Raw genomic sequence first — 23,235 nt, forward strand, 5'->3', positions numbered from 1 at the left:
ACATTTCCACTGTCATATATAAACATTAAGTGTTTGTCCTTGTTAAATGTTGCAAAGATATTATTAGAAACTGTAAGGCATGTTTGGATATAAGGATAAAGTTCACTTTGAACACACACACACACACACACACACACACACACACACACACACACACTAATGCAGGGTCAGTATCGGACCCTTCTGTAAATGTCATTTTTTTTCAGATACATATCCACTGGGTGTATATCACACAGGAGGTCACACTTTAGGCTGAAGTTCTTCCAAGAACTGCAAGCCTCCTCGTTCAGTAATCTTGTATCCTCGGCCTTTGACAAATATTTGGGCATTGGATGGAATTCTTAGGGGTCTGGCCTAGCGACTTAAGGAAGTAATGATACACGATCCCAGGCAAGGGAGAAATCAGGGTCGGGGACCCGCGAGGGGAAAAGAAGGGCCGGGCACAGGGAGGTCTGAAACCTGAGCCAGTGGCAGCATTATTATTATTATTATTTTACTTCTGGATGGTTTCACCCATTTTGGCAGAACAATCTCGATCACCTCCTCCGCACGCAGGTTCCCAAGCAGCGACAGGCCGGGATCAAGGGCTGGTGGGCGTGTTCCCCGCCCGAGGCCCGCGTTGGACCGCACCGAGGGTGGGGAAACCCACCCCGCGGGAGCAGCGGATATAAAGAGCCCGGCTGCTGCCACCGTGCAGCTCCGGGCTTCTCAGGGGGAAACGCTCGCCTCGCCGGTCCTCATCCGTGTTAAGTACCGTCCGTCCGGGACACCACGAAGATGGCACCAGTCGGGGGCAAAAAGGCCAAAAAGGTGAGTCTGCAGGGGACCCAAGGGCGCTGTCCATCCCGGCCAAAGCTCTGAGTTTCGATCCACAAACCAGCCCCGCATTGCATCTCAGCCGCGGGGAGCGCAGAGGAGCCCTTAGAGCCTGACTGTGACCAGAAGGCCCCCCAGGACTTCTGCTGCAGAACCCCAAGGCGCCTCTGAGTCCGCACTCCTGCCCCCCTGACCAGAGCGCCCTCTAGAACTATGTGACCCCCCAACTCCAGAGCGCCCCCAAAGAGCTGAGACTCCCAACGTCTTGAGCACTCCCCCGTGATGCGGCTCCTAGACCCACAGGTGCGACTTCCCTTCCCCACGGCGGTGGGACTCGGGGTCGCCCTGCTGCGTGCCCCGGGCTCCTCTGGGGTCTGTGCCCGTGCCACCGCGCTCGCCCCTTGACGCCCAGCGCTTGCAGGGCAGGGAGGCGCGCGCCCGGTCTCCCACCGTTTCCCGCCCGCGCACTCACAGGCGCCTAGGGTCTCAGGGCCCCTACCTTGCAGGGTTCTCGCTGCACCCACCAGCCCGCCCCGCCGCAGCCCTAGGGCTCTGGCGTTGTTTGGATGATGTAAGTTTTCATCCCGCAGTTTGGTTTCAGCGATCACAGAACAGGGCACCGTGCGGGCCTCGAAAAGACAGTTTCAGAAAAATTAAGCACAATGGCCGTAAGATATTGAGGAAGGACTGTTAATAAGTTTTAAAAATAAAAACCCAGTAACAAGCCCGCCCTTCCCTGGGGACGAGTGTTTCAGTCCAGATTGTGGGCCTTCGTCTAGTTACTGGGTGGGGGGGGGGGGGGACGGTGCGGGGGCCGGAGATGGATGGATGGATGGATGGATGGATACACTGAGAGTAGGACTATGGTTAGGAGTGGGAAGAGAAGGACGGAGGGAGTAGGGAATATGCTTGCGCCTTGGGTGTCAAAGCACCCAACTCCATGCCTGGCAGACAGAGGCCCAGGGAATGGCAGCGAAGGAGACAGGGCCAGGCCAACTGTACTCCTGCAGCTGTAAGGACTGTGGGGGCAGGTCCACCTCCCAAATTCATTGCCAGCCATCCCTTTAGAAATGGGCTGTACCTAGTTTCTAAAGGGCTGACCCCGCCTCAAATTAAAAAGACCTCCACACAAGGAAAAACATTAATTCAATTAATTTTTTTAAATGCCATGCAGTCCCAGGATTTAAGATGCTGAGATGACAAACGATTATAGGCTGTCACCTGTTCAGTTAGGTGGAGAATTTTGCCAATCCATATATCTACTAAAGGAATAGCTGATGTAGGCTGGAAAGGACGATTCCCATAGAGATTTAAATTTTTTCTTGGTTTGGCCCGATTTACATTGCCATAAATCCTAATCCACTACCCCAGACTCAAACTCACAAAATGAAACATTTTAAAGGATTATTTTAGCAACAGATGGACATAAGATGGGAAGAAAAAAAAAGTTTCTTTGGTAACCTTGTTTCCATGCCTATGTCACTGTTAAAATATGGACAATAATACTTCTATACTTCTGATTAAAATTAAAACGTACGTTACAAAACTAACACAAGTTCATTGTAAACAACTAGGAAAACCACTAAGAACAGTGTCTACTACATTTTGATGTATATTCTGCTAGTCTATTGTCTAGGCAAATATGTACTTTTTAAACAAAAATTCTGATATTACACATATTGCTTTGCAACACCTTTTCACAAACAATATCTTGAGCATTTTCTCAGAGCACATTCCATTTAAAAAAAAAGCCACTTAGCTTAGGAACAAGAAAGTCTGAAGTTCAGGTAATTTAAAAATGCAGTAGAATCTAAGAGAGTGTTCTTCCTGATGTAATTGTTCAATAAACTAATGTACAGCATGGTAATTGAATCACCGCTAGCCACTCTGCCACCAAATATCAGATTCTTAGCTATGCTGTGCATTTAAGTGTTGTGCTACTAAAGTTTGAAAACACACACAAGAGTCCAATGAGAGTTGCTAGGTGATCGAATAAAATATCATGAATTACGTCACCCAAATGAAAATTAGTAGCCAGTCATATCTCATTTATTTGACTGTTGTTCATGTTTTTATACAACTGCACCGACTAGCAATATATCTATTTTTCTTGTTAATTGGGTCATAACGATCAAAGTTGTAGTTTTAAAATGTGACTTTTTTTTGGAATTTTATTTTATTTTTTTATACAACAGGTTCTTATTAGTTATCTGTTTTATACATATTAGTGTATATGTGTCAATCTAAAATGTGACATTTAGACACATTGTAATCATGACAGGTATTTGGATTTCAAAATTACATGTGATCAATTCTATATTTTTGTATCTGTTATCTCATGGACTTGTACACTTGACATTTTTTCTGTGTGGAAGGGCTATTCAAGAATATATAGCATAGTCCTATTTCACTGCTTTAAGGTAGAAATGTCAGATGTTTCTTTTCTCTGAGCACCAGTTTCAAAATGGTGTGGAAGAGAGGCAGAAGTTGGTGAGGACCTAAGACAGAAAAGCCTACGAATGTCTCTCACAGAATTTGTAACCCTTGTTATATCAGCATTTGTTCTGTCAACCATTATTAGTAATAAATGGAACACAACAGGTAAGTACATTCCAAGTGATTACTTTACACGGCCTTTTCAGAGCTATCCCCCCCTCCCCACCCCCATTTAAAATCAAATCTAGATACCATTTAAGGATAAAAGAATCAGGAGGCCATATACACTGCACCTGGAAGACCGTGTATAAATTACTCAGAGACTCTGGACCTTAATTCTTCATTTGTAAAATCAGAGTGACCTAAATTGAATTAGGGTACCTTTTATTTTTAAAGGCTATGAGTTTTTGAAATTAAAAAAAAAATGGTTACACTAGAAAATTACTTTCTAAGTCACAAAGCCCTTTAAAAATATTAAGTTCAAAATTTCTCTATTAACACCAGGGTAATTATTGCATAGTACTGTAAATGGAATAGGTATGGAGGTTGGATTAGAAATTAGTTTACAAATATTTTATTTACCTGTCTCTTTCCTGTCCCCTCACTTGTAGAGAGCGGGCTGTGCATACTCGTAACTTCCTGGACAGAATAATGCAGCTGCTATTATGGAAACTGAATTTTAACACCAGAGACAGAAGTCTTTAATTGATTTGGCCCTCTTTGTGGTAGTATCTCCTTCCTTCTGTCTTCACCAAATATCTTTTGACTTTTCAGTCTCAAAATGCCTTAATAGCATTGTATGCCACTTCAACTTTATAAAATACAATCCTCTCTTTAGTTTATTGATAGAATAAGAAGGAAGACTAACAATCACCATTTTAAGAAGGTGTGCTTAAGTATTTATTTACAACAAAAGCTTTTCATCTAATGAGGCTTTACAACAAAACCTTTTCATCTAATCCCTCTGAAGATGTTTATTCAAACATAACATCCTCCCACAATATTCTTCAAATACTCTTTAATGTGTTCGGAAAGACCCCATCCCTGTCACATACACATGGATACACAAACTTTCAATATATTAGCATTCTGGTGATTCTCAATATAGTCACAAATTTCTGTATAAAATAGATATTTTCTGAGAATTCTAAAGAAATCATACTTCTCAAGAATATGATAGCAAAAGTTCTAAAGGTAGAAAATTGTCTTAAAAATTCAAGTAACACCTTTTCTTCCTCCTCTTCTGTAATTTTAGGGCATCCTAGAACGGTTAAACTCTGGAGAGGTCATGATTGGAGATGGAGGTTTTGTCTTTGCACTGGAGAAGAGGGGCTATGTGAAGGCAGGACCTTGGACCCCAGAAGCTGCTGTGGAACACCCAGAAGCAGGTTGGTGCACAGCTATATTCTAAGCTCTCATAAAAGACCACTATGTTGGCCCAAGTCTAGAAGCATGCCATCAAACAGATACATTCATGCCGTGGTATCCAAATATTTATTATTGCCTGCGGGGCACTGTGCTAGGTACATAAGTACAGGTTTGCCTGTTGGGTAAGTACCAATGGCCCGTTGCTGTCATCTATATCTACCTTTTTTTTTTTTTTTTTTTTTGCGGTACGCGTGCCTCTCACTGCTGTGGCCTCTCCCGTTGCGGAGCACAGGCTCCGGACCGCCATGGCTCACGGGCCCAGCCGCTCCGCGGCATGTGGGATCTTCCCAGACCGGGGCACGAACCCGTGTCCCCTGCATCAGCAGGCGGACTCTCAACCACTGCGCCACCAGGGAAGCCCTATATCTACCTCTTGTTCGCTGATCCTCACTCTAGATGAGTCTAGAACCTGGCTCACTGCCTTTCTCTGCCCCTCCCTTCTTCAACACTCTAGTTGACTTCAACATCCATACATGTGATCCATCCAGCACTCTTCCTGTTAGTGCCTTGATCTCCTCCTCATCTCCAGCAAACTTTTCCTCCATTCCCACCTTAGCAACCCTCTCCTAGACCTCACCATCGCCAATAGCTGTCCACCTCTGAAATCTCAAGGACAAATACCACATTCTCTGACCACCCCCTCCTATCTTTTCTGCTCACTTTCTCTAGTGCTCCTATTCTTCAATCTCATCACGGCTCTGGCTCTACCATTTTAGTGTGTTTTAGCCATTCTCCCCCACAAGTCCACTTTCCCTCCTTAACCCACTGTAAGTTGCATGATACAGCATCAATCATCATCTTGCAGATAAGCCCTCTTCCATTATCTATCTGCCAACTAGTCACATTCATTGTATACGAGCACCACCCTGTTCAACTACCTACCTAACCTGCACCTGCACCCACAAACCTGATTCTCACTTTACTTTTTTGACCACAAATCTTTTATGGACAGGAGAGGAGGTAGGATGCAATCTGAAGGGGATAAATGCTGTCCCTTAGGGCCTCCGTATCAGCCTTAAGGAATAGCGAAGATTTAATCTTTAAAAGGGAGGAATGGGTCACTTTTGCAGGTCCATGGACTTCTGAGGGATGTAGGTTTTCAAGGCTAATGGGTTAATCCACCCATATGTCTTTATTCCAGATCTGAGGGTCCCATTTCTTCCTAATCAGACCCTAACTTTTGGCAATAAAATGCTTTCCCAGTTGAGAACTCTGCTCCCTATGTAATTTAGTCCCGGGCCAGAGCCTCAGTTTTTCTGTTCTCTAGCAACAGGAACTGAGTCTCTTTACATACCGCCCAGAAGATCCTCAGACTCTCACACATTGCCTGAAATCGGTGATGACTCACCTGTAGCCTTTCATTGTCTTTCTCCAGTATTTGGTGGTACCCAACAATAGCCATCTAGCTCTGGAGTCCTTATAGTTCCTACTTCCCCTGGACCTCTCAAACATCTGACATAGTGCACCGGCTAGTGCATTCCCTTCCAAGGGTACCTCATCCTAATTCACTACAGGTTGAGGTTTTAATAGTTGTACCCCTAGAGCATGCTGGGAGCTCCATCACCTGTGATGTGTGGGTGCTCATTACTAGCTAGTCAGAAGGAGATCTGACTCTAACATGATGCCTTCAGAGTTATTTCCCATGACTAGTTCTGGCTTCAACTCTTGCAGGTCAGACCACTCAGAAAACACATTATGAAGTAGAGAGTTGTGCTCAGGGGTTCTACTCTTGGGAGTGAACTAAGGGAGTGAGGGAAGCAGGACTGGGCAAAGGGAGGACCTGGAACTAAGCTGCGAAGAGTTGTAACAGAGACCCCAGCCAATCTCTCAGGGAGCTCTGGAATTGCACAGGCCCCTCAGAGTTGTCCCAGATTGAGGCAAGGCGGCTAGGCTAGGTCTTTGTGTTTTCCCCCTACTAACACAAGCTGTCAGCGCTCCCCTCCTCCAGGAGAGGGCTGAATCCTGGGCAAAGGCGTGCCCTTTGGCCTAGGGCACTTCCTAGGAAGGGTCTCAGGCAGGAGCCGTCAGCAACCAACACTTCGAAAGAATTTAAATCTTTCAGAGGAAACCAGAGTTCTTGTGAATATTGTATAAGATAATAAACAGATGTTTTTTACGTTAAAGAAGAGCGTATTCCAATAAACTCAGTGACGCAGGATGGAAATTAACCAAGAACATAAACTGAGAGACAGTACAGTTTTGAGATCCAGTACAGACTCTGGATCCAGGCGAACTGGCTCAGATCCTGACACAGCCACTAGGCTGTGCGGCCTTGGGGAAATTACTTAGCTAAGAAAACCGAGATAATATTGACATCTACCTCATAAAGTTGTTATGAGGATTAAATAAATGATATGTGCAGTGTTCAAAAGAGTGCCTGGCTCATGTTAAACACTACAACTATTCGCTCTTGTTAGTAACTTGAGTGAGTTGCTTCCCCTCTTGGTAATATTCTTGGTTGTATTAATCTATTACTGCTAGAGAAGTACAGAAGTGTGTTCAAATCACACTGTCCCTAAAAAGTATCCAAAGTAGAAGAGCCACAGTCACACTATGAAACCTAGCAAATGTACGCAACTTTTATATTCCCAAATAAACGTAGAAATAATACTGTGTTCTACCCTTAAAAAAAAAATGCAGTTAGTAAGCTTTGGAAGCTAAACCAACAAGAGTTCTCAAATTTTAGTTTCACCAGCGGAGTTTGTTAAAAATAATAAATTCCCAGACCCCACTTATAGATTTGGTTTCATTAGGTTTGTGACGGGTCCAGGAACCTGCATATTCATAATACTTGTCTCCAAATGATGGCAAGGTAAACCCCACTTTCAGAAGCATTGTGTTGAAGGGATGTAAGGAACACAAGGGCGTAATTAAGACCTGAGAGTGAGAATTTCTAATATATCTATGGTTTGCTTCTTAAGGTCTGCTTGCTGGGTTAAACTCAGAATGAAATATTTCTTGGGCCAAACTGACATTAACGATAAACTACCTTTGCCCAAACTTTGCCATGGAAACAAAATAAGACTGTTGTTTAAACTGCAAATTTCAATTTTGTTAGTCACGTTTACTTTTTTAAAGTCACACATTAGAGGAGCTCAAGAGGAACTGCTCTGATACCGATTTTCTTTGATTTTATTAATGCAGAAACAGCACATTTGATCTCTTGGCCATTTGTGTCTTGAATATTTTGAGCTTATTTACATGTATTGAGCATTTGCTCTACTTTTTCTTCTGCGAGCTCCTTGCTTTCCAAGAATTAATGAAAACTCCATGATACTGAGTCATCAGATTTAATCCTTTCTGCTACAGACTGAAATCCCCTATCTTCAACTCTGCCAGTGCCTAGTTCAAAATCTGTCAAACACAGTGGACTACAGGACGCATCAGAAAAGACAAATCTGCTTGTAACTTATCTTCAAAGAACCATTTCATACGACCTTGGATGTATTTAACCTTTTCTGGGGTGGGGGGTGATGAAATGCGTTTAAAACATTCATGCTCTAAATGAGAGCGGTGGTCATTGTCATGCTACTTTATGCAAATGAATTTGTTTTTGCAGGTACTTTTCTAATTTTGACTGGGTAATAACTAGAATTCATATAGACCCTGAAAAGTTTCCCTGTAGACTGGATGGCACCCAAAACACTTTTGTAGGAGTGGTGCCTGGACTTGACTTTTTAGTGCTGGAAGCAGTGAGAAAGGGAAGGTTATGCTACAAGTCTGCAATTCCTTATCCAAGCCCTTTTGGGGCCAAATGCATCTTAGAATCCAGAATTTGTGGGAATTTTAGAAAGTTAATACGTTACATATGCTACATATTGCATAACGCTTTTATTAGGGTCTGAAGTGCTCCCCTACGCCCCATTAAACACATGAATACTCTTTTTGCATCAAAATATATGGCTACCCACACTGAATAGGATACAATTATAAATATCCTCACATTAGTTCAGGTGACATTTTGCTGCCAAATGATTTTACTGCAAATTTATTGTCCCACTGAAGAAATACTGCAAATTTTTATCTGACCTTTTAGAGTTTGCTGTGGAATTTCAAAGACTTGCATTTCTCAAATAAGTGTACAAGGTAATATCTATATTCTGTACATATATGTCTGGGTCATATGTTTTATACATATACACACACACATAAGTTGGTAATATTTAGCTTCTGTGATGCTAACATAAAACTAGTATATGAAGAGCGTAAAGCCATAAAATGAATATAATTAATTAGCAGAAGTTGTATCATTGTCATGTGAACTGGTCATACCCTATTGTTGGCTAGAGGATGAAAACTCATCGTTTTATGATGAGAGGAAACAGAAAATAGAAATTGAAAGGATATTCAGAAATTACCAGACTAACTCTCCTACTAAAATTTATGCCAAAAGTTGTGGTTCTTGCGCTCAGAGGAATCGGCTTTGAATCAGTTTCCCTGGGTCTGGAGGGGTTTGAGGAATCTGAATTTTTAATTGTCCCCAAGTGAGTCTAGTAGGGTCACACTTTGAAAAGCATGGCATTTTTAAGAAGCATGATGGAATAATCAAATCAAATCAAATCTATTAAGAGTGAAAAGGTTGTCTTCACCTCTCTGACTCACTGCCCTCTGAAAAAATCTGATAAAAGACTATAGACCCTATGAGCACTATACAATGTACATACAGGTAAACAATTTGCACACCATTCCAGGGTTTTTGCTTGTTTTTTTTTTTTTTTTTTTTTTTTTTTTTTTACAGCCTCTGGAAATCCATCAAAGGGCCAGCTGGGTGGACTTCTTATTCATAAACCATTCTGTCCCAGATACCAAGTCTGTAGTCCCTTCTCCCTTGCTCCAACCTCAGCACTCTGTGTTTATCTGATTGACTGTATATAAGGTTTTTCAGTTGATTCTGCTGCTAATTAAAACAACTTCGAAACTCCCTAATTTAGGCATGCTTTTAAGTTCCCACTGAGAACAAAAGGTTCCATGATTTTAAAAGCAGAGATTTGGCTTCAAGCTTAGAAATCCATTCTCTGAAATTCAAAAGCGTTTTTGGCCTCACCTTTTTGTCCATTTATAAACAAAAACTGAGCTTCCTATGTTCTTGGCACTCTACTAGGCATCTGGGTTGCAAAGATGCCAAACTAATCTCCAGTCTTAGCCTCTGAAGGGCTAAGAACACCAGTGTCCTAATAATTTCCTAGTGTCTAACGTAGTTGTTCCCAGACCGGCAGACTTTATAAGTCTCTGAAATTTCAAAATAAATTTTAGGGTTCGATATACGAGTTGGTTTCTTACTCTGTCCAGTCATCTCTCCTGACAAAAACAAAACACCATCTAAGTCTCAATATCATTTTATAGAAGAAACATCCTCCTGCTCTCTTAGAATGGTGATTCTCAACAAAACTGAAAATAAGAATCAGCTGGGAAAACTTTAAAAAAAATTGCTTGTGCCTTACCCCAAACCAATTAAATTAGAATATATGTGGATTTGACACTAACCTTCATAATTTTTGAAAAGCTTGCAGGATATCTAATGGGCAACCAAGGTTTAGGACCACTATTTTAGAGCAAAGGATAACTCTTTAAATTGCATACATTTGATTATATGGGGAAAAAAAAAAAGAAACCTCCCACCATATTTCCTCCAGCCAATGAAAGCTTCGCCACGTGGTATTCACCCATGAACCTAGATTGCGAACATTTCTCCGACACTTATTCCACTCTACTACCAGAATTATCTTTCAGAAACACTGAGTTGGGCTTCCCCGGTGGTGCAGTGGTTGAGAATCCGCCTGCCAATGCAGGGGACACGGGTTTGATCCCCAATCCGGGAGGATCCCACATGCCGTGGAGCAACTAAGCCCGTGCACCACAACTACTGACCCTGTGCTCTAGAGCCTGTGAGCCATAACTACTGAGCCCACATGCCACAACTACTGAAGCCTGCGTGCCTAGAGCCCATGCTCTGCAACAAGAGAAGCCACTGCAGTGAGAAGCCCGTGCACCACAGCCAAGTGTAGCCCCTGTTCGCCGCAAGTAGAGAAAGCCCGCGCACAGCAACAAAGACCCAATGCAGCCAAAAATACATAAATAAAATAAATTAAAAAAACAAACAAAAACACTGATACCTGTGGTCTGGCACCTAGACTCCTTGGGATGATGTGCTAGGCTGTTTTACACTCTGACAGCCCACCTTTCCAAGTGCATCTCCCACCACTTCTCCAGCATATCCTCAACTCCGGCCACTCAGACTGCTTGTCACTCCCCCAAATGCCGAGACTTTTCTTGCCTCCTTGTCTTTGCTCGGGCTGTTCCCTCTCTAGGGAATGTCCTTCCCCATCTTCTCTGCCTGGCAAAAACACTGAGATGATTCTTCCTCTGTGGGACCTCCCTCTTCCCTTCACCCCACATCCATGGCAGAGATAATCTCTTTCTCCTGGCAAGAGACTCCAGATCCACCCCTCATTTGCCCCCAGGATGAGCAAATGCCAGGCAACCAGGAATTTAAGCAGCTATTTTCATAGTTGTTTATCTGAGAGCCTTTTGAAAGCATCACAGACTAATAAACTTAACAATGAATACCTTTCCCTCATTCAATCTCCCAGTTCGCCAGCTTCATCGAGAATTCCTCAGAGCTGGATCGAATGTCATGCAGACCTTCACCTTCTACGCCAGTGAAGACAAGCTGGAGAACAGGGGAAACTATGTTGCAGAGAAAATATCTGTGAGTAACACCACACATGGCGCTCTTAGAAGGACACAGTAGACACGCGTGTCATTACCAAAGCTCTCATAGAGAAAAGTGTTGAGCCGCTTTAGAGTTCTGTTTTGTTTTAAACAATACAGAAACGAGATATGTGTAAATAATATTCTTAGGTTTTAGCTAGCGTCCCTCAAATTAACAGAAAGGCATTTAATGAAGCAGATCAAAGAAGTATTTAACTATTAATGATTCTCTCAGTCTCTTGACTAAGTTGCTGAAGGAGTATCCTTACAAACTCTTACATCTTCTTTAAAAATTAATTTTATTTATTGATTGATTTATTTTATTTTTGGCTGCGTTGGGTCTTCGTTGCTGCCCACGGGCTTTCTCTAGTGGCGGCGAGCATGGGCTACTCTTTGTTGCAGTGCGCGGGCTTCTCATTGCGGTGGCTTCTCTTTGTTGAGGAGCACAGGCTCTAGGCGCACGGGCTTCAGTAGCTGTGACACGCAAGCTCAGTAGTTGTGGGTCGTGGGCTTAGTTGCTCCGCGGCATGTGGGATCTTCCCGGACCAGGGCTCGAACCCGTGTCCCCTGCATTGGCAAGCGGATTCTTAACCATTGAGCCACCAGGGAAGTCCGAAACTCTTACATCTTTACAATTTGTTAATGTGACACAGTATAGGAGAAAGGTCATATGTGCCAGGAGTCAGTGAACCTAGAATCTTCCAGGCTCAGCTACAATCAACTGCGTGATGTTGGGCAAACCATTTACTTATCCCATCAAATCAGCAATTTCTTCATCTCTAAAATGAAAAAGGCATTCTAAAATTACATGAGTCTGTGTGATCTATAGTACTGGGGTTTTTTGAGGACAAACATCAATTTATATTGTCTAAAAAATTAGAAAAGACCTGACTTGTGATACATGTATCTGTTGAAAAAATATATAATGACAAAAAGTCATGAATTCTGTAGTAATTTAAATTGAATTTTATTCTTATTAATGATAAAAGCAAATCATTATCATCATCACCACTATTTGCTAGGTATTCTTCTAAGTGCAGCTTAGGCATTGGAAGATACCAGATCCTTTTATGTAAGGACTTTTACCCTCTCACAGATCTTGGGTATAATATAATATCCTAAATACCATCATTAGATTTTTTTCTTAATCACTGTTATTGGCAATGTTGTTACTGCAAATTGCTCAACTCCATAAAGCACTGAACTATTCCATCACTGTCGTTTTCTGGAATAAAATCACTATTATAACATACAACTGAGATTTGGACGTTGAATAACAATTTTGCTTCAATTTCACATGAAAATGTAGACGTATCATAAATTCATCCATTTTAGGGGCAGAAAGTCAATGAAGCTGCTTGTGATATTGCCCGGCAAGTAGCTGATGAGGGAGATGCCTTGGTGGCAGGAGGTGTAAGCCAGACACCTTCGTACCTTAGCTGCAAGAGGGAAACTGAAGTCAAAAAAGTCTTCCAGCAACAGTTAGAGGTCTTCATGAAGAAGAACGTGGACTTTTTGATCGCAGAGGTAAACATATACGATCTAAGATGAGACGAGGACACTTAGGACATTTTCTCTGTCTTTTACTCTCATGAGGACCATGTGGGGTTAGGCACCAGTCATGACTAGTAGCTGTAATATTTAGTTTTGAAATGTTTTTCCAATTTAGGGCTTCAACTAAACGTGATTCAGTTAATGTAACATAGTGTTCTTCAAACCTGTGGGCTGTAAGTCGCTGAAATCACCTTTCTGTTCTGTTTTAAAAATGTTAATGGGTCACAACTCAGAGTTTGAAAAACACCCATCTGAGGATAATTAAGTTAATACACAGTAGGATAAGTTTTCAAATTATTTGGGAAGAAACAAGATTAAAAGTATCTTGACTTTAACTTATTTCAGTATTTTGAACACGTTGAAGAGGCTGTATGGGCAGTTGAAGCCTTGAAAGCATCTGGAAAACCAGTGGCAGCGACCATGTGCATCGGCCCAGAGGGAGATTTACACGGTGTGGCCCCTGGCGAATGTGCAGTGCGCCTGGTGAAAGCAGGTGATGATGCGTTCTGGCCAGTTTGCAATTAGTGTGTCTATCTTTAAAATTTATTTATTTATTTTTATATTTATTTTTGTCTGTGTTGGGTCTTCATTTCTGTGCGAGGGCTTTCTCTAGTTGCGGCGAGCGGGGGCCACTCTTCATCGCGGTGCGCGGGCCTCTCACTATCGCGGCCTATCTTGTTGCGGAGCACAGGCTCCAGACACGCAGGCTCAGTAGTTGCTCCGCGGCATGTGGGATCTTCCCGGGCCAGGGCTCGAACCCGTGTCCCCTGCATTGGCAGGCAGATCCTCAACCACTGCGCCACCAGGGAAGCCCCTAGTGTGTCTTTTAAATGACATACAAATGCAGGTCCATCTATGAATCACTATATACTACTTTTGTTACAGGAAAGCCATTAATTTACTTTCTTAGGAATATCTATAATATCATTATTGAGTCCCAAAGAGAAAAAAATGTTTAAAAAAAATACATACACAGACATACCAGCCTTTTGAAATGGGCAATTAGACCTACGCTGAAGGTTTAACACCTGGAAATGAGAAGAATTTTAGTAAATCAAAAGGAACATTAGGAAAAATTATGTTTTATTTTAAATTATCTGAAGTTGAGGTCTTTAGACATTAATAACTTTTAAGTCAGTTGCCCTCTTTGCCAAAGTTTTTCCATTCTCATAAACAACTGGTATGTTTTACTTTTTGTAATTGGTACAATAAATTTTCAAATCCTTTGATGTGAAACATGGAGCACCTAATTTACCTTTTCATATAATTTCCATTCCTAATATTGGGTCTCATTTCAATTAGGGAAAATTCACAGACTTTTTTCAAAGCTACCTCATTTTCAACCTGAGGAATAACACAGTGTCCGTGGAAGAGTCTGACTCACTGTGTGGAACAGAGATTTTGATTGGCTAATTGTTTAATTTCTCATCTTTATCCAACTCTTAATAGTTCATGAAAATCACTTCATACTTGTCACTAATAATAATTATTTAGGTTTAGGAATGACATTGTAGAATCCTAATTTTTTATTCTACATATTAGAAATGGGGGGAGAAACCAAATTAATATGTTTCAAAAAGATGAGAGGAGGCCCTCATCATCCCAGCTGTTAATTGGCAGGGATTCTTGGCCTGCATCTACTCCTTCCCCTGCCGGTCTGTTCAGAGTGAGTGGCCACAGTGCTTGACCTCACTGTACCCTGTTTCTATCCTTCACAGAACTCCCCAGTTATCTCATTCGTTTATGTCTTGAATGTCTGGCTCTCTCACTTGATGGTAAAATCCCAGAGGGCAGAGACTATGTCTGCTTGGCTCAGCACGGAGTACCGTGTGCCCAGCACAGCACCCAGCACATGATAGGTCCTTAGTCAATATCCGTCTCACAAATCTAGTCCATCTTCCAATGTTAGTTCAACTTCCATGTGCCCTGACATAGTCATCCCTACCCCAAGTAATCACTTCCTCCTCTCAGCAGCTGCGTCGCACATTTAGCGTGTCCTCAGATGACATTTTCTAATCTGTGAGACTGTTAATAGGGTTCTGCAGTTACACACGGATAGAAAATGCTGTGTTAAGCCACGTTAAGCAGCCTCTCGGCTGCAGAACTTCTCAGAGGCTTTGACGTGTTCGTGTGTACTGGCAGTCTCCAAGAAGGGACTACAGTAAATAACTACTGCCCAGTTTAATTGGTCATAGAACCTTGTTTTCATAGAGCAAACCTTGGGAAGCCCTGTGCTAAATTATAAAATCTTTGGTGTCCTTTATTTATATTTCTCTAAAACCCCTTACAAGGACCTTTATACCTAATAGACATCAATAAATAGCCAAGATGTGATGACTTCATTAATGTAATGATATCTAGCAAGGAAAGAGAAACTGTGGCTCCAGGACACCAGGAAGGACGGACGGATGGATGGAAGGAAGGAAGGAAGGAAGGAAGGAAGGGAGGGAGGGAGGGAGGGAGGGAGAGAGGGAGGAAGGGAGGAAAAGAAAGGGAAAGAAAGAAAGAAAGAGAAAAGAAGAAAAAGGTAGTCAAGACCCAAGTGACCCTGTTCAGTAAGCTGTTGAATATACCAGTCTGGAACCCAGTGGAAAGGTCAGAGTTAGAGAGAGAAGCTTGGGAGAGGTCTGGATATAGATGGTATTGAGAGCCTGGGGCTGAAAAGGAAGTGTAGATGCAGAAGAGAAGATGGCTCAGTGGGATCCTGGGACACTACAGGACTGAAAGGTTTAGCCTTGAGGAGGGGTCAGCACATAACACTCAAAAAAAAGCAGCCAGGGAGGTAGGGGCAACACTCAGAGAGTGGGGGAAGTTCTCAGAAGCCAAGAGAAGGGGAGTATCGATGAAGGAGAGAGTGCCACGAGGTTGAATGCTGCCGAGACGTTGAGTAAGATGAGAAGAGAGAAGTGACTACCAGACTTGGCAAGATTGAGGTCATCGGTGTCCTTAACAAAAACTGATTCAGAGGAATGACAGGAAGTGAGGCCAGATTGGAACAAAAATGAAGAGTGAACTGTAGGCCCAGGCCAGTGAGGACTGCTAAGACGCCTGCCACTGAACACTGGAGGTCACAGCGTGTAGCATCAGCTCTGCTGCTCCTGGAATCTGGATGTTGGTGCCGCTCTCATTGTGGCCAGAATGAATCTTCCCTTTCCTTGTTCTTGGCATCTCTATATTCCAGCTACAAAATCCTAGGCCATGAGTTCATCAAAAAAGTCCTTTTTGTCGGACAACCCAAGTGTCCAACTAATGAATGGATAAGCAAAATGTGGTACGTACATGCAATGGAATATCATTCAGCCATAAAAAGGAATGAAATTCTGACACATGCTTCAACAGGGATGAGCCTTGAAAACATTGTACTAAGTGAAATAAGCCATTCAGGAAAGGACACATATTATATGATTTCACTTGTACGAAAGTTTCGGAAAAACCGTTTCCTAAATTACACTCTGCTGTTATGCCCAAGAAACTTAATAATATTGTTAAATTGGCCTGATAAAAGGAAACACTGATTTATCCCTCAGATGAGTCGTAACCACAGGTGCCATGGGGCAGCTGGGAGTCGTGAAAAATTATCATGCTTTGCAAATAAAATGTCAAAGATTGAAAAAATGGCTACTAAAATTTGAAGTTAAAGAACAGTCCAATAATGATTTTTTTACATGACTACTAAAATTTGAAGTTAAAAAAACCTCTAATAATGATTATATTTTTCAAAAAATGATGGACAGCCAAGTGTGCATAAACGACACTTCAATTATAGCTGACTCTTCAAAGCACTGTTCGCAGAAAGGGCTTGCTGCCTGTTACTAATCATTCTTGCCCAAGGGTGAGATAAGTTTGCAGGGACCCGGTGCCATACTTCCAATTCACCATTCCAAATAAAAGCTCCCTGAGTGAGAGGAGAGTCGGGCCCATTGGTACCTGGTGAATTCCTAAAGCTCAAATGTTCTTCCCACTTGCAGGAGCTTCCATCGTTGGCGTGAACTGCCATTTTGACCTCACAACTAGCTTACAAACAGTGAAGCTCATGAAAGAAGGCCTGGAGGCCGCGGGACTGAAAGCCCACCTGATGAGTCAGCCCTTGGCCTACCACACCCCCGACTGCGGCAAACAGGGATTTATCGACCTGCCAGAATTCCCCTTCGGTAAGACAGACGTTTTATAAATCATCTCAGGGTCTTTATGTTTGACAAATTCCAAAGAAATCTCTAGCCATAGAGCTTTATCACGTAAAGTAATGGCTGCATATCCCCTCATATCTTGCCCCCAGCTTCTCTCCTTGCAACCCCAAACTTTTAAATTAGACATTAGGAAAAGACAGGACCGGCAAGCAAAAAAGACCTCTGAACTTAAATGTAAAATCAAAGGTAAGTCAACACCTAGGTAGACAACCAATTCGTCATACCTGAAGTTGGCAGAAAGGACGCGCTCCTGGGTAGGATCAGCAAAGATTCTGTTTCTGGTTCCAGCTCTGTTGCTAAGTTGCAGAACCTTAGCAAAATTTCTTAGTTCTCCCAGATCTTAATTTTCTCATCAGAAAAAATAAGTCGTTTAGACCAGGTTATCGCCCAGATACTTTTCTCCTATTCTGAATGTTGCTTAGATATTCTAGCAATATCTGAGTTTGCGGGGCAGAGGGAAGTTACCATCATTGGGTTACTGTGTAACAGATTTGAATGAAGAGACCAAGCAGATGAAGGGGGTAATACTTGCAGTCTGGGAAGAGGGATAAAGCATGTGTGGGAAGTGGGGGTGAGTCTACCTGGAGAATCAAGCCACGGGTGAGCGGGGCCAGACCCTGGCCAGCCTCCTATTTCATTCTAAGGTCCTTACCCCATATTCTAGAGGGACCCTGGAAAATAATCCGTCTAGAAGAACCATAGAAGAAGAACGGCAAGGCATTTGTGGTATTTATTGCTGTAGAACAAATTATTGCAAAATTTAGTGGCTTTAAACAACAAATATTTATTATATCTCAAGTTGCTGTGGGTCATGAATTTGGGAGCAGCTTAGCTCAGAGTCTCTTAATACGTTGCAGTCCAGACTCTAGCAAGGGTTATAGTCATCTGAAGGCCTGATGGGGGCTGGGGGATCTACTTGCAGGCTCTCTCAGTTGGCTGTTGGGAGTCAGGGTCAGTTTTTTTCTGTCTGTGGACTGGAGGCCTCAGCTCCTTAGCTCATGGGCTTTCCACTGTGGTATCTGAGTGTTCTCACAACACGGCAACTGGGCTGAACGTTCCAGGAGAGAACAAGGCAGAAAACATAATGTCTCTTATGACCTAGCCTCAGAAGTCACAAACCATTCCTTCTGCCATATTCTATTGGTCTCACAGACCAACCTGACATAATACAGGAGGGTCCACACAAGGGTGAGAACATCAGAGGGCAGAGATCATTGGGAATCATCTTGAAGTCCGGCTGTCACAGTATTTAAAATTGGATATGTCAATGCAAAATAGCTAATAGTTTTTAAGAGTTAGGAACTAAATATTGACAACTTATCTAACTCATTTATTGAAAATTACACATTTATTATAGCTGTTTGTTTTGAATATATATTTTTAATTTAAGCAGAGTGTCATTTATTACAGGACTGGAGCCCAGAGTTGCAACCAGATGGGATATTCAAAAATACGCCAGAGAGGCCTACAACCTGGGGGTCAGGTACATAGGTGGGTGCTGTGGATTTGAGCCCTACCACATCAGGGCGATTGCAGAGGAGCTGGCCCCGGAAAGGGGATTTTTGCCACCAGCCTCAGAAAAACATGGCAGCTGGGGAAGTGGTTTGGACATGCACACCAAACCCTGGATCAGAGCAAGGTAAGAACCTTAAACTGTATTTGCCAAACCAAACTCATTTAGATTATGAAGATGTCCAAATGAGGTCATTACCAAAACTGCAGCCTATTTGCTGTGTAATGGTAAAGAATCAGTTATCCTCTTTAAATTCTCTCATAGAGGTGTTTATAACGTAACTTTATGGAGTGATTTTTGGGGAAAGCTTTAAGAATATAGAATATAAATCATGTAAGTTGCAACAAAATGTGATTTCACACTCTAGGAAAGCACCATCCATGTGGTGGACACTAACAGTGAATCAGTTGTTAGGATTTAAGTACAGCAAGTATTAATTGCCCGTTCTGTGCCAAGCACGAACCTTAGAGCTGGGAAGACAGTGGTGAATGAGATAAAACATGTCTTTACCCACAGAGTTTACATTCCAGTGGGGAAGAGGAACAATAAACAGAGTTTCACATCAGGCTATGTGCAGGGCACTAGGAGTATAGAAATGAAAGGCTGTGGTCCCTGGCTAAGAGAATCTCGCGGTCTACTGGGGAAAATGGAGAAGAAAGGTGATGTAGTTAACTGCTTGAGTAGAGGCATGGATAAAAAAGTAACAATGAAGAGAAGAGAATAACTATCTCTACCTAATAGATACTTTAGAAGAAGGGACGTTGGGGCTGGATTTTGAAGAGCTGAGTAGGCTTCCACGGGATAAAGAAGGGGGTGGAGGATGCACCCCAAGCAGAGGGAGCAGTTTCCCTCTGTTCAGTGAACATTAGTTGAGCACAACTATGTCAGGCACCGTTGTGGTTGCTGAGGGAGCACGTTGGACAAGGCACAGGCCTGTCCCCAAGGAGGTAACAGTCTAGTAGGCAGAGAAATAAACAGCTAAGTTCAAACTGGTATGGTAAGTTAAGGATGAAGATGTGCACAGGTGCTGTGGAGTCTGTACTAATGGCCCACAGGGGGAAAGGTGGGAAGGTTGGTGAAGAATTTCTTACAGAGCTAACACCAGAGCTGAATTTTGAAGGACGAATTAGATGGCCAGACAGGAGAACAGCCTAGAGGGAAGCACTGAGATGTGGCAAGAGGACAAGGTGCTGAGACACTAGAAGTTTGAGAATATTGGATTCAGAATTTGGTAAAGACACAGGTCAGGAACAGGAGGTGGCCTTTGTTCATGCTCACGAGGTTGAGATGACCTCATCCCAAGGCAGTGAGGAGCCTGGAGGGTCTCAAGGGGTCCGAGACAAAGTTAGATTTGCAAGTTTTAGTAGCCTCGAGACAGGGAAACCTGTGAGGAAATCTCTGCTGGAAGACAAGGGAAATAGAAAGGAGGCTGGGGCGGGATCCTCAGGGTGAGAGGTGCAGAAGCAACACTGGCTTTGGGGAGAGCAGCAAATGTGGGCTCAGCTGGCTCAGGAAGTAGAATGCCAGAAAGTGAGGATGGAGAGGTAGGGTAATTTGGATAGAAAATGTCCCTATTCTAAACTCTTAGCTTTTGAACCTATGTGTATGTAAAAAGAAGAAATTCAAAGTAACTTTAGACCTACAGATTCTGAAAGAAAAAGATAAGTGTGTTTCAATGGACACACTCTCAAGAGCCCAAAGACAGCTCTACAGGGGTGTCTTAGCTCTGCGACCTAGAGAGGGAAGCTCAGGGAGAAGTCTCCTGCTGTGTGTTTTGTTCCCCCAGGGCCAGGAAGGAATACTGGGAGAATCTTCGGATAGCCTCAGGCAGGCCGTACAACCCTTCTATGTCAAAGCCGGATGCCTGGGGAGTGACCAAAGGAACAGCCGAGCTTATGCAGCAGAAAGAAGCCACGACCGAGCAGCAGCTGAGAGAGCTCTTTGAAAAACAGAAGTTCAGATCTGCATAATAGCCTCAGTGGAACCCATTTTCAGTGACCTCCTCTATGCTTGGAAGTCTATGTTTGGGCCTCAGGTCCTCTATGTTTGGGCCACAGTTCCAAAAATAAGGAAAAGATGGTTAAAAGGCAATGCTTATATGAACCCCAGCCTACATGTAACAAAACAAATAGTACTTGACAATTTTGAAAAGTATATATTTATAACTTGAAAGCAAAATAAATAAGAAGCAAATATTAAACAGGTTTACTAAGCACCCACCATGTACACGGTATTAAGGAAATCACTGTGGCCAAGGAAAAGTAATTTGGACATTAATCCCACTTCAAGAAGTTTGCAGGCTAGTAAGGAGGAGGAGATGTGAGCTGTCATAAATGGTTCAGCAACCAGACAGGGACAGACAAAGTGCTATAGGAAAGTGACTTCCAAGCTCTTCTGAAGATGACCCTTCATAAGGAACACAATTTATATTGATATAACGACTCAGTAAAGTACATGTACAACCATTGAAATAAAATGTGATCCATTCTGGTATTTTTTATTCCACTCCTTTCTGTCCTATTTCATTAATAAAATACTATGCTGGTTAAGACCCCTCAAATTGATTTTATGACCCATTAATGAGTTTTGACCCACAGATTGAAAAACACTGCTATGGGACACCAGCTATGGGGACTTTGCTATTCCTTTAAGTTTTTTCTTAGAAAATCAGTCCTATGGGACCTGATCAGTAAATATTCAGAGCTCAGAGTTCCAGAGTTGTTCCCTCACTTTTCTGACCCATTTCTACCACTAAGAAGCATTCAGACCAATGGGGAGGCTGAGAAGGGATGGGTACCCAGGCTCTCTCCATCTTTTTCTAGGCTGGATCCACCTAAATACCTCCCTCCAGTAAGGCTGGGGAGCAATGGTCTTGTGTTACTTTGGTAGCTTTAAAAAATATATAATAAAGAAAAAGAGATTCTCCAAACTCTATCTGGGGTTCCTAGATTGAGAAGTATATTTTTACCTGGTAGTACCTACTCTGAAAGCTCAAGCCTGAAGATGTAAGAGCATTAGAATAAACGGCTACTCAATGTATGAGGAAAGAGTTCATGTTTCTTTCTAAACATTCATGGATTGGTATAGCTGTTTGGAAATTCTAATCTCTTCAGCTATTAAAATAAAAGGAGCAATGAGACTTATCTTGGATGTATTTGAATCTTATTTCTGTTCTATAATTTGCTAAGTCTTGTATAACCTCAGTTTCTATTTAAAAAGACACAAGCATGCTAGAGTTTTAAAGGACAAGGCAGCAGTATTTAAAGGAAAAAGAAATTTCCATAATTTCTTTTCAAAGCAGCACGACTCTCAGAGGTTGCATATGGCTGAGGTGAAATAAGAAAAGAGTGAAAGTCACTTTTTTTTTTTTACCAATTGCTATCTACCATTTTTCATTCTCAAATCAGGTTCAATATTTAATACTTTCGTTCATAGGTAATAGATACCTTTATTCAACCTACTACTGTGTAAGATGCATGCCCCTTTAATATTCTTTTCAGAACTTGTATTGCCATACAAAACACTGTAACCCCTAATTTTTCTTATATCTTTTGATTTTAAAAATGTTTCCCTCAAGAGGAAATACACATACTGAAGGTACACTGGAATGAAACTGTATGTCAACAGTGACTCCTAGTGGCATATTTCATATTTTGAAAACTTTTTTTTGAAATTCATCCCTCCACCAAGTGCATTCATTTTATTTCCAGAAATCTTGTTCATTAAAAGGGAAATTTCATTCAACACCTATAAGCTTCCTTGTGTTAAACAGACATTTCTCACTGGTAAAGATATTTTTATGGAATCAGAGCCAGAGAGACCTTAGAGATCCAGAGTCTAAACTCTCCCTTTTAAGGGTAAGATTCCAAAGGCAGGATGTCAAGTCAGGAAGAATTTCCTATTAGTCCAAGGCTACCAGGAAAGATGGCTTTTGCTTGGATTCTTGGTAGAAGGAGAATGGAACCAGGACAGATGGTTCACAAAACTATGGAGTTCATCCTCCTGCCAGGAAATAGAGATCCCTGCATTCCTCAGAGTCGATGTAAACTCACTGAGTAAACTGCTTGCAGTTTATGACCTGATACTTATTTACACCGTAGCAAAGCGCCTTTGAGTAAGGGAGCCAAGCCGATGCAGACCTATAACGGAGACAGAACCGGACAGGAAGGGATCAAAAACTTCAGTTCCCAATTTCTCCAGAGGGGGGCAGCAAAGCACCAGCGTCGAATGCAGGAGGAGTTCTATTTTTCTTTGAACTCAAGCTATTTCATCAGAACAAACTGTAACTTTAAACGGCAGAAACAGCTGTAGCTCTCTTTATTTGTTTTGATCAGTTTTTCCCTAAGATACATGGATCTTTGAATTACATCCTGGACAACCCACCCAGCAAGGAAAGCCTTATCTCTCTCCAACCGGATCCTCTTTTTTTCTTCCTCCAGAGATCATTTTCCCCAGTTTTGAGCACAATGGCTGGCTGAGAACATTATTCAGACTGTTTTCCCAAACAGCCTCCCTGTTAGTCAGTAACATCCACTCAGCCAGTCTGGAACCTTCCGTGTGTTACGTGCCAGGTAGACAATTCTGATTCTT

General features: G+C 42.3%; 1 protein-coding gene across 2 annotated transcripts; it reads left to right on the top strand.

Annotated features, from left to right (window-relative positions):
- The first annotated feature begins 777 nt into the window (after nucleotides 1-777).
- On the top strand, nucleotides 778-21,780 carry BHMT (betaine--homocysteine S-methyltransferase). 2 transcript variants are annotated; one of them, XM_004313860.3, is made up of 8 exons: nucleotides 778-810; nucleotides 4,508-4,640; nucleotides 11,271-11,389; nucleotides 12,727-12,918; nucleotides 13,291-13,438; nucleotides 16,914-17,096; nucleotides 18,543-18,771; nucleotides 20,432-21,780. In XM_004313860.3, the coding sequence occupies exons 1-8, from the start codon at nucleotides 778-780 to the stop codon at nucleotides 20,613-20,615; spliced, it is 1,221 nt and encodes a 406-aa protein (XP_004313908.1). In that variant the 3' UTR covers nucleotides 20,616-21,780. The 2 variants fall into 2 exon arrangements, with proteins under 2 accessions (XP_004313908.1, XP_073658018.1); XM_073801917.1 differs by having other exon boundaries at nucleotides 11,271-11,371.
- Nucleotides 21,781-23,235: the final 1,455 nt, after the last annotated feature.

Source organism: Tursiops truncatus, chromosome 3 (genome assembly GCF_011762595.2).
Source record: "Tursiops truncatus isolate mTurTru1 chromosome 3, mTurTru1.mat.Y, whole genome shotgun sequence".
NCBI lineage: Eukaryota > Metazoa > Chordata > Mammalia > Artiodactyla > Delphinidae > Tursiops > Tursiops truncatus.

Bases quoted from the DNA above. Each gene is read 5' to 3' on its own strand.
- BHMT (XM_004313860.3), top strand. From the start codon at position 778: ATGGCACCAGTCGGGGGCAAAAAGGCCAAAAAG. The intron at 4,641-11,270 runs GTTGGTGCACAG...TCAATCTCCCAG, and splicing joins TGTGGAACACCCAGAAGCAG to TTCGCCAGCTTCATCGAGAA. The intron at 12,919-13,290 runs GTAAACATATAC...AACTTATTTCAG, and splicing joins TGGACTTTTTGATCGCAGAG to TATTTTGAACACGTTGAAGA.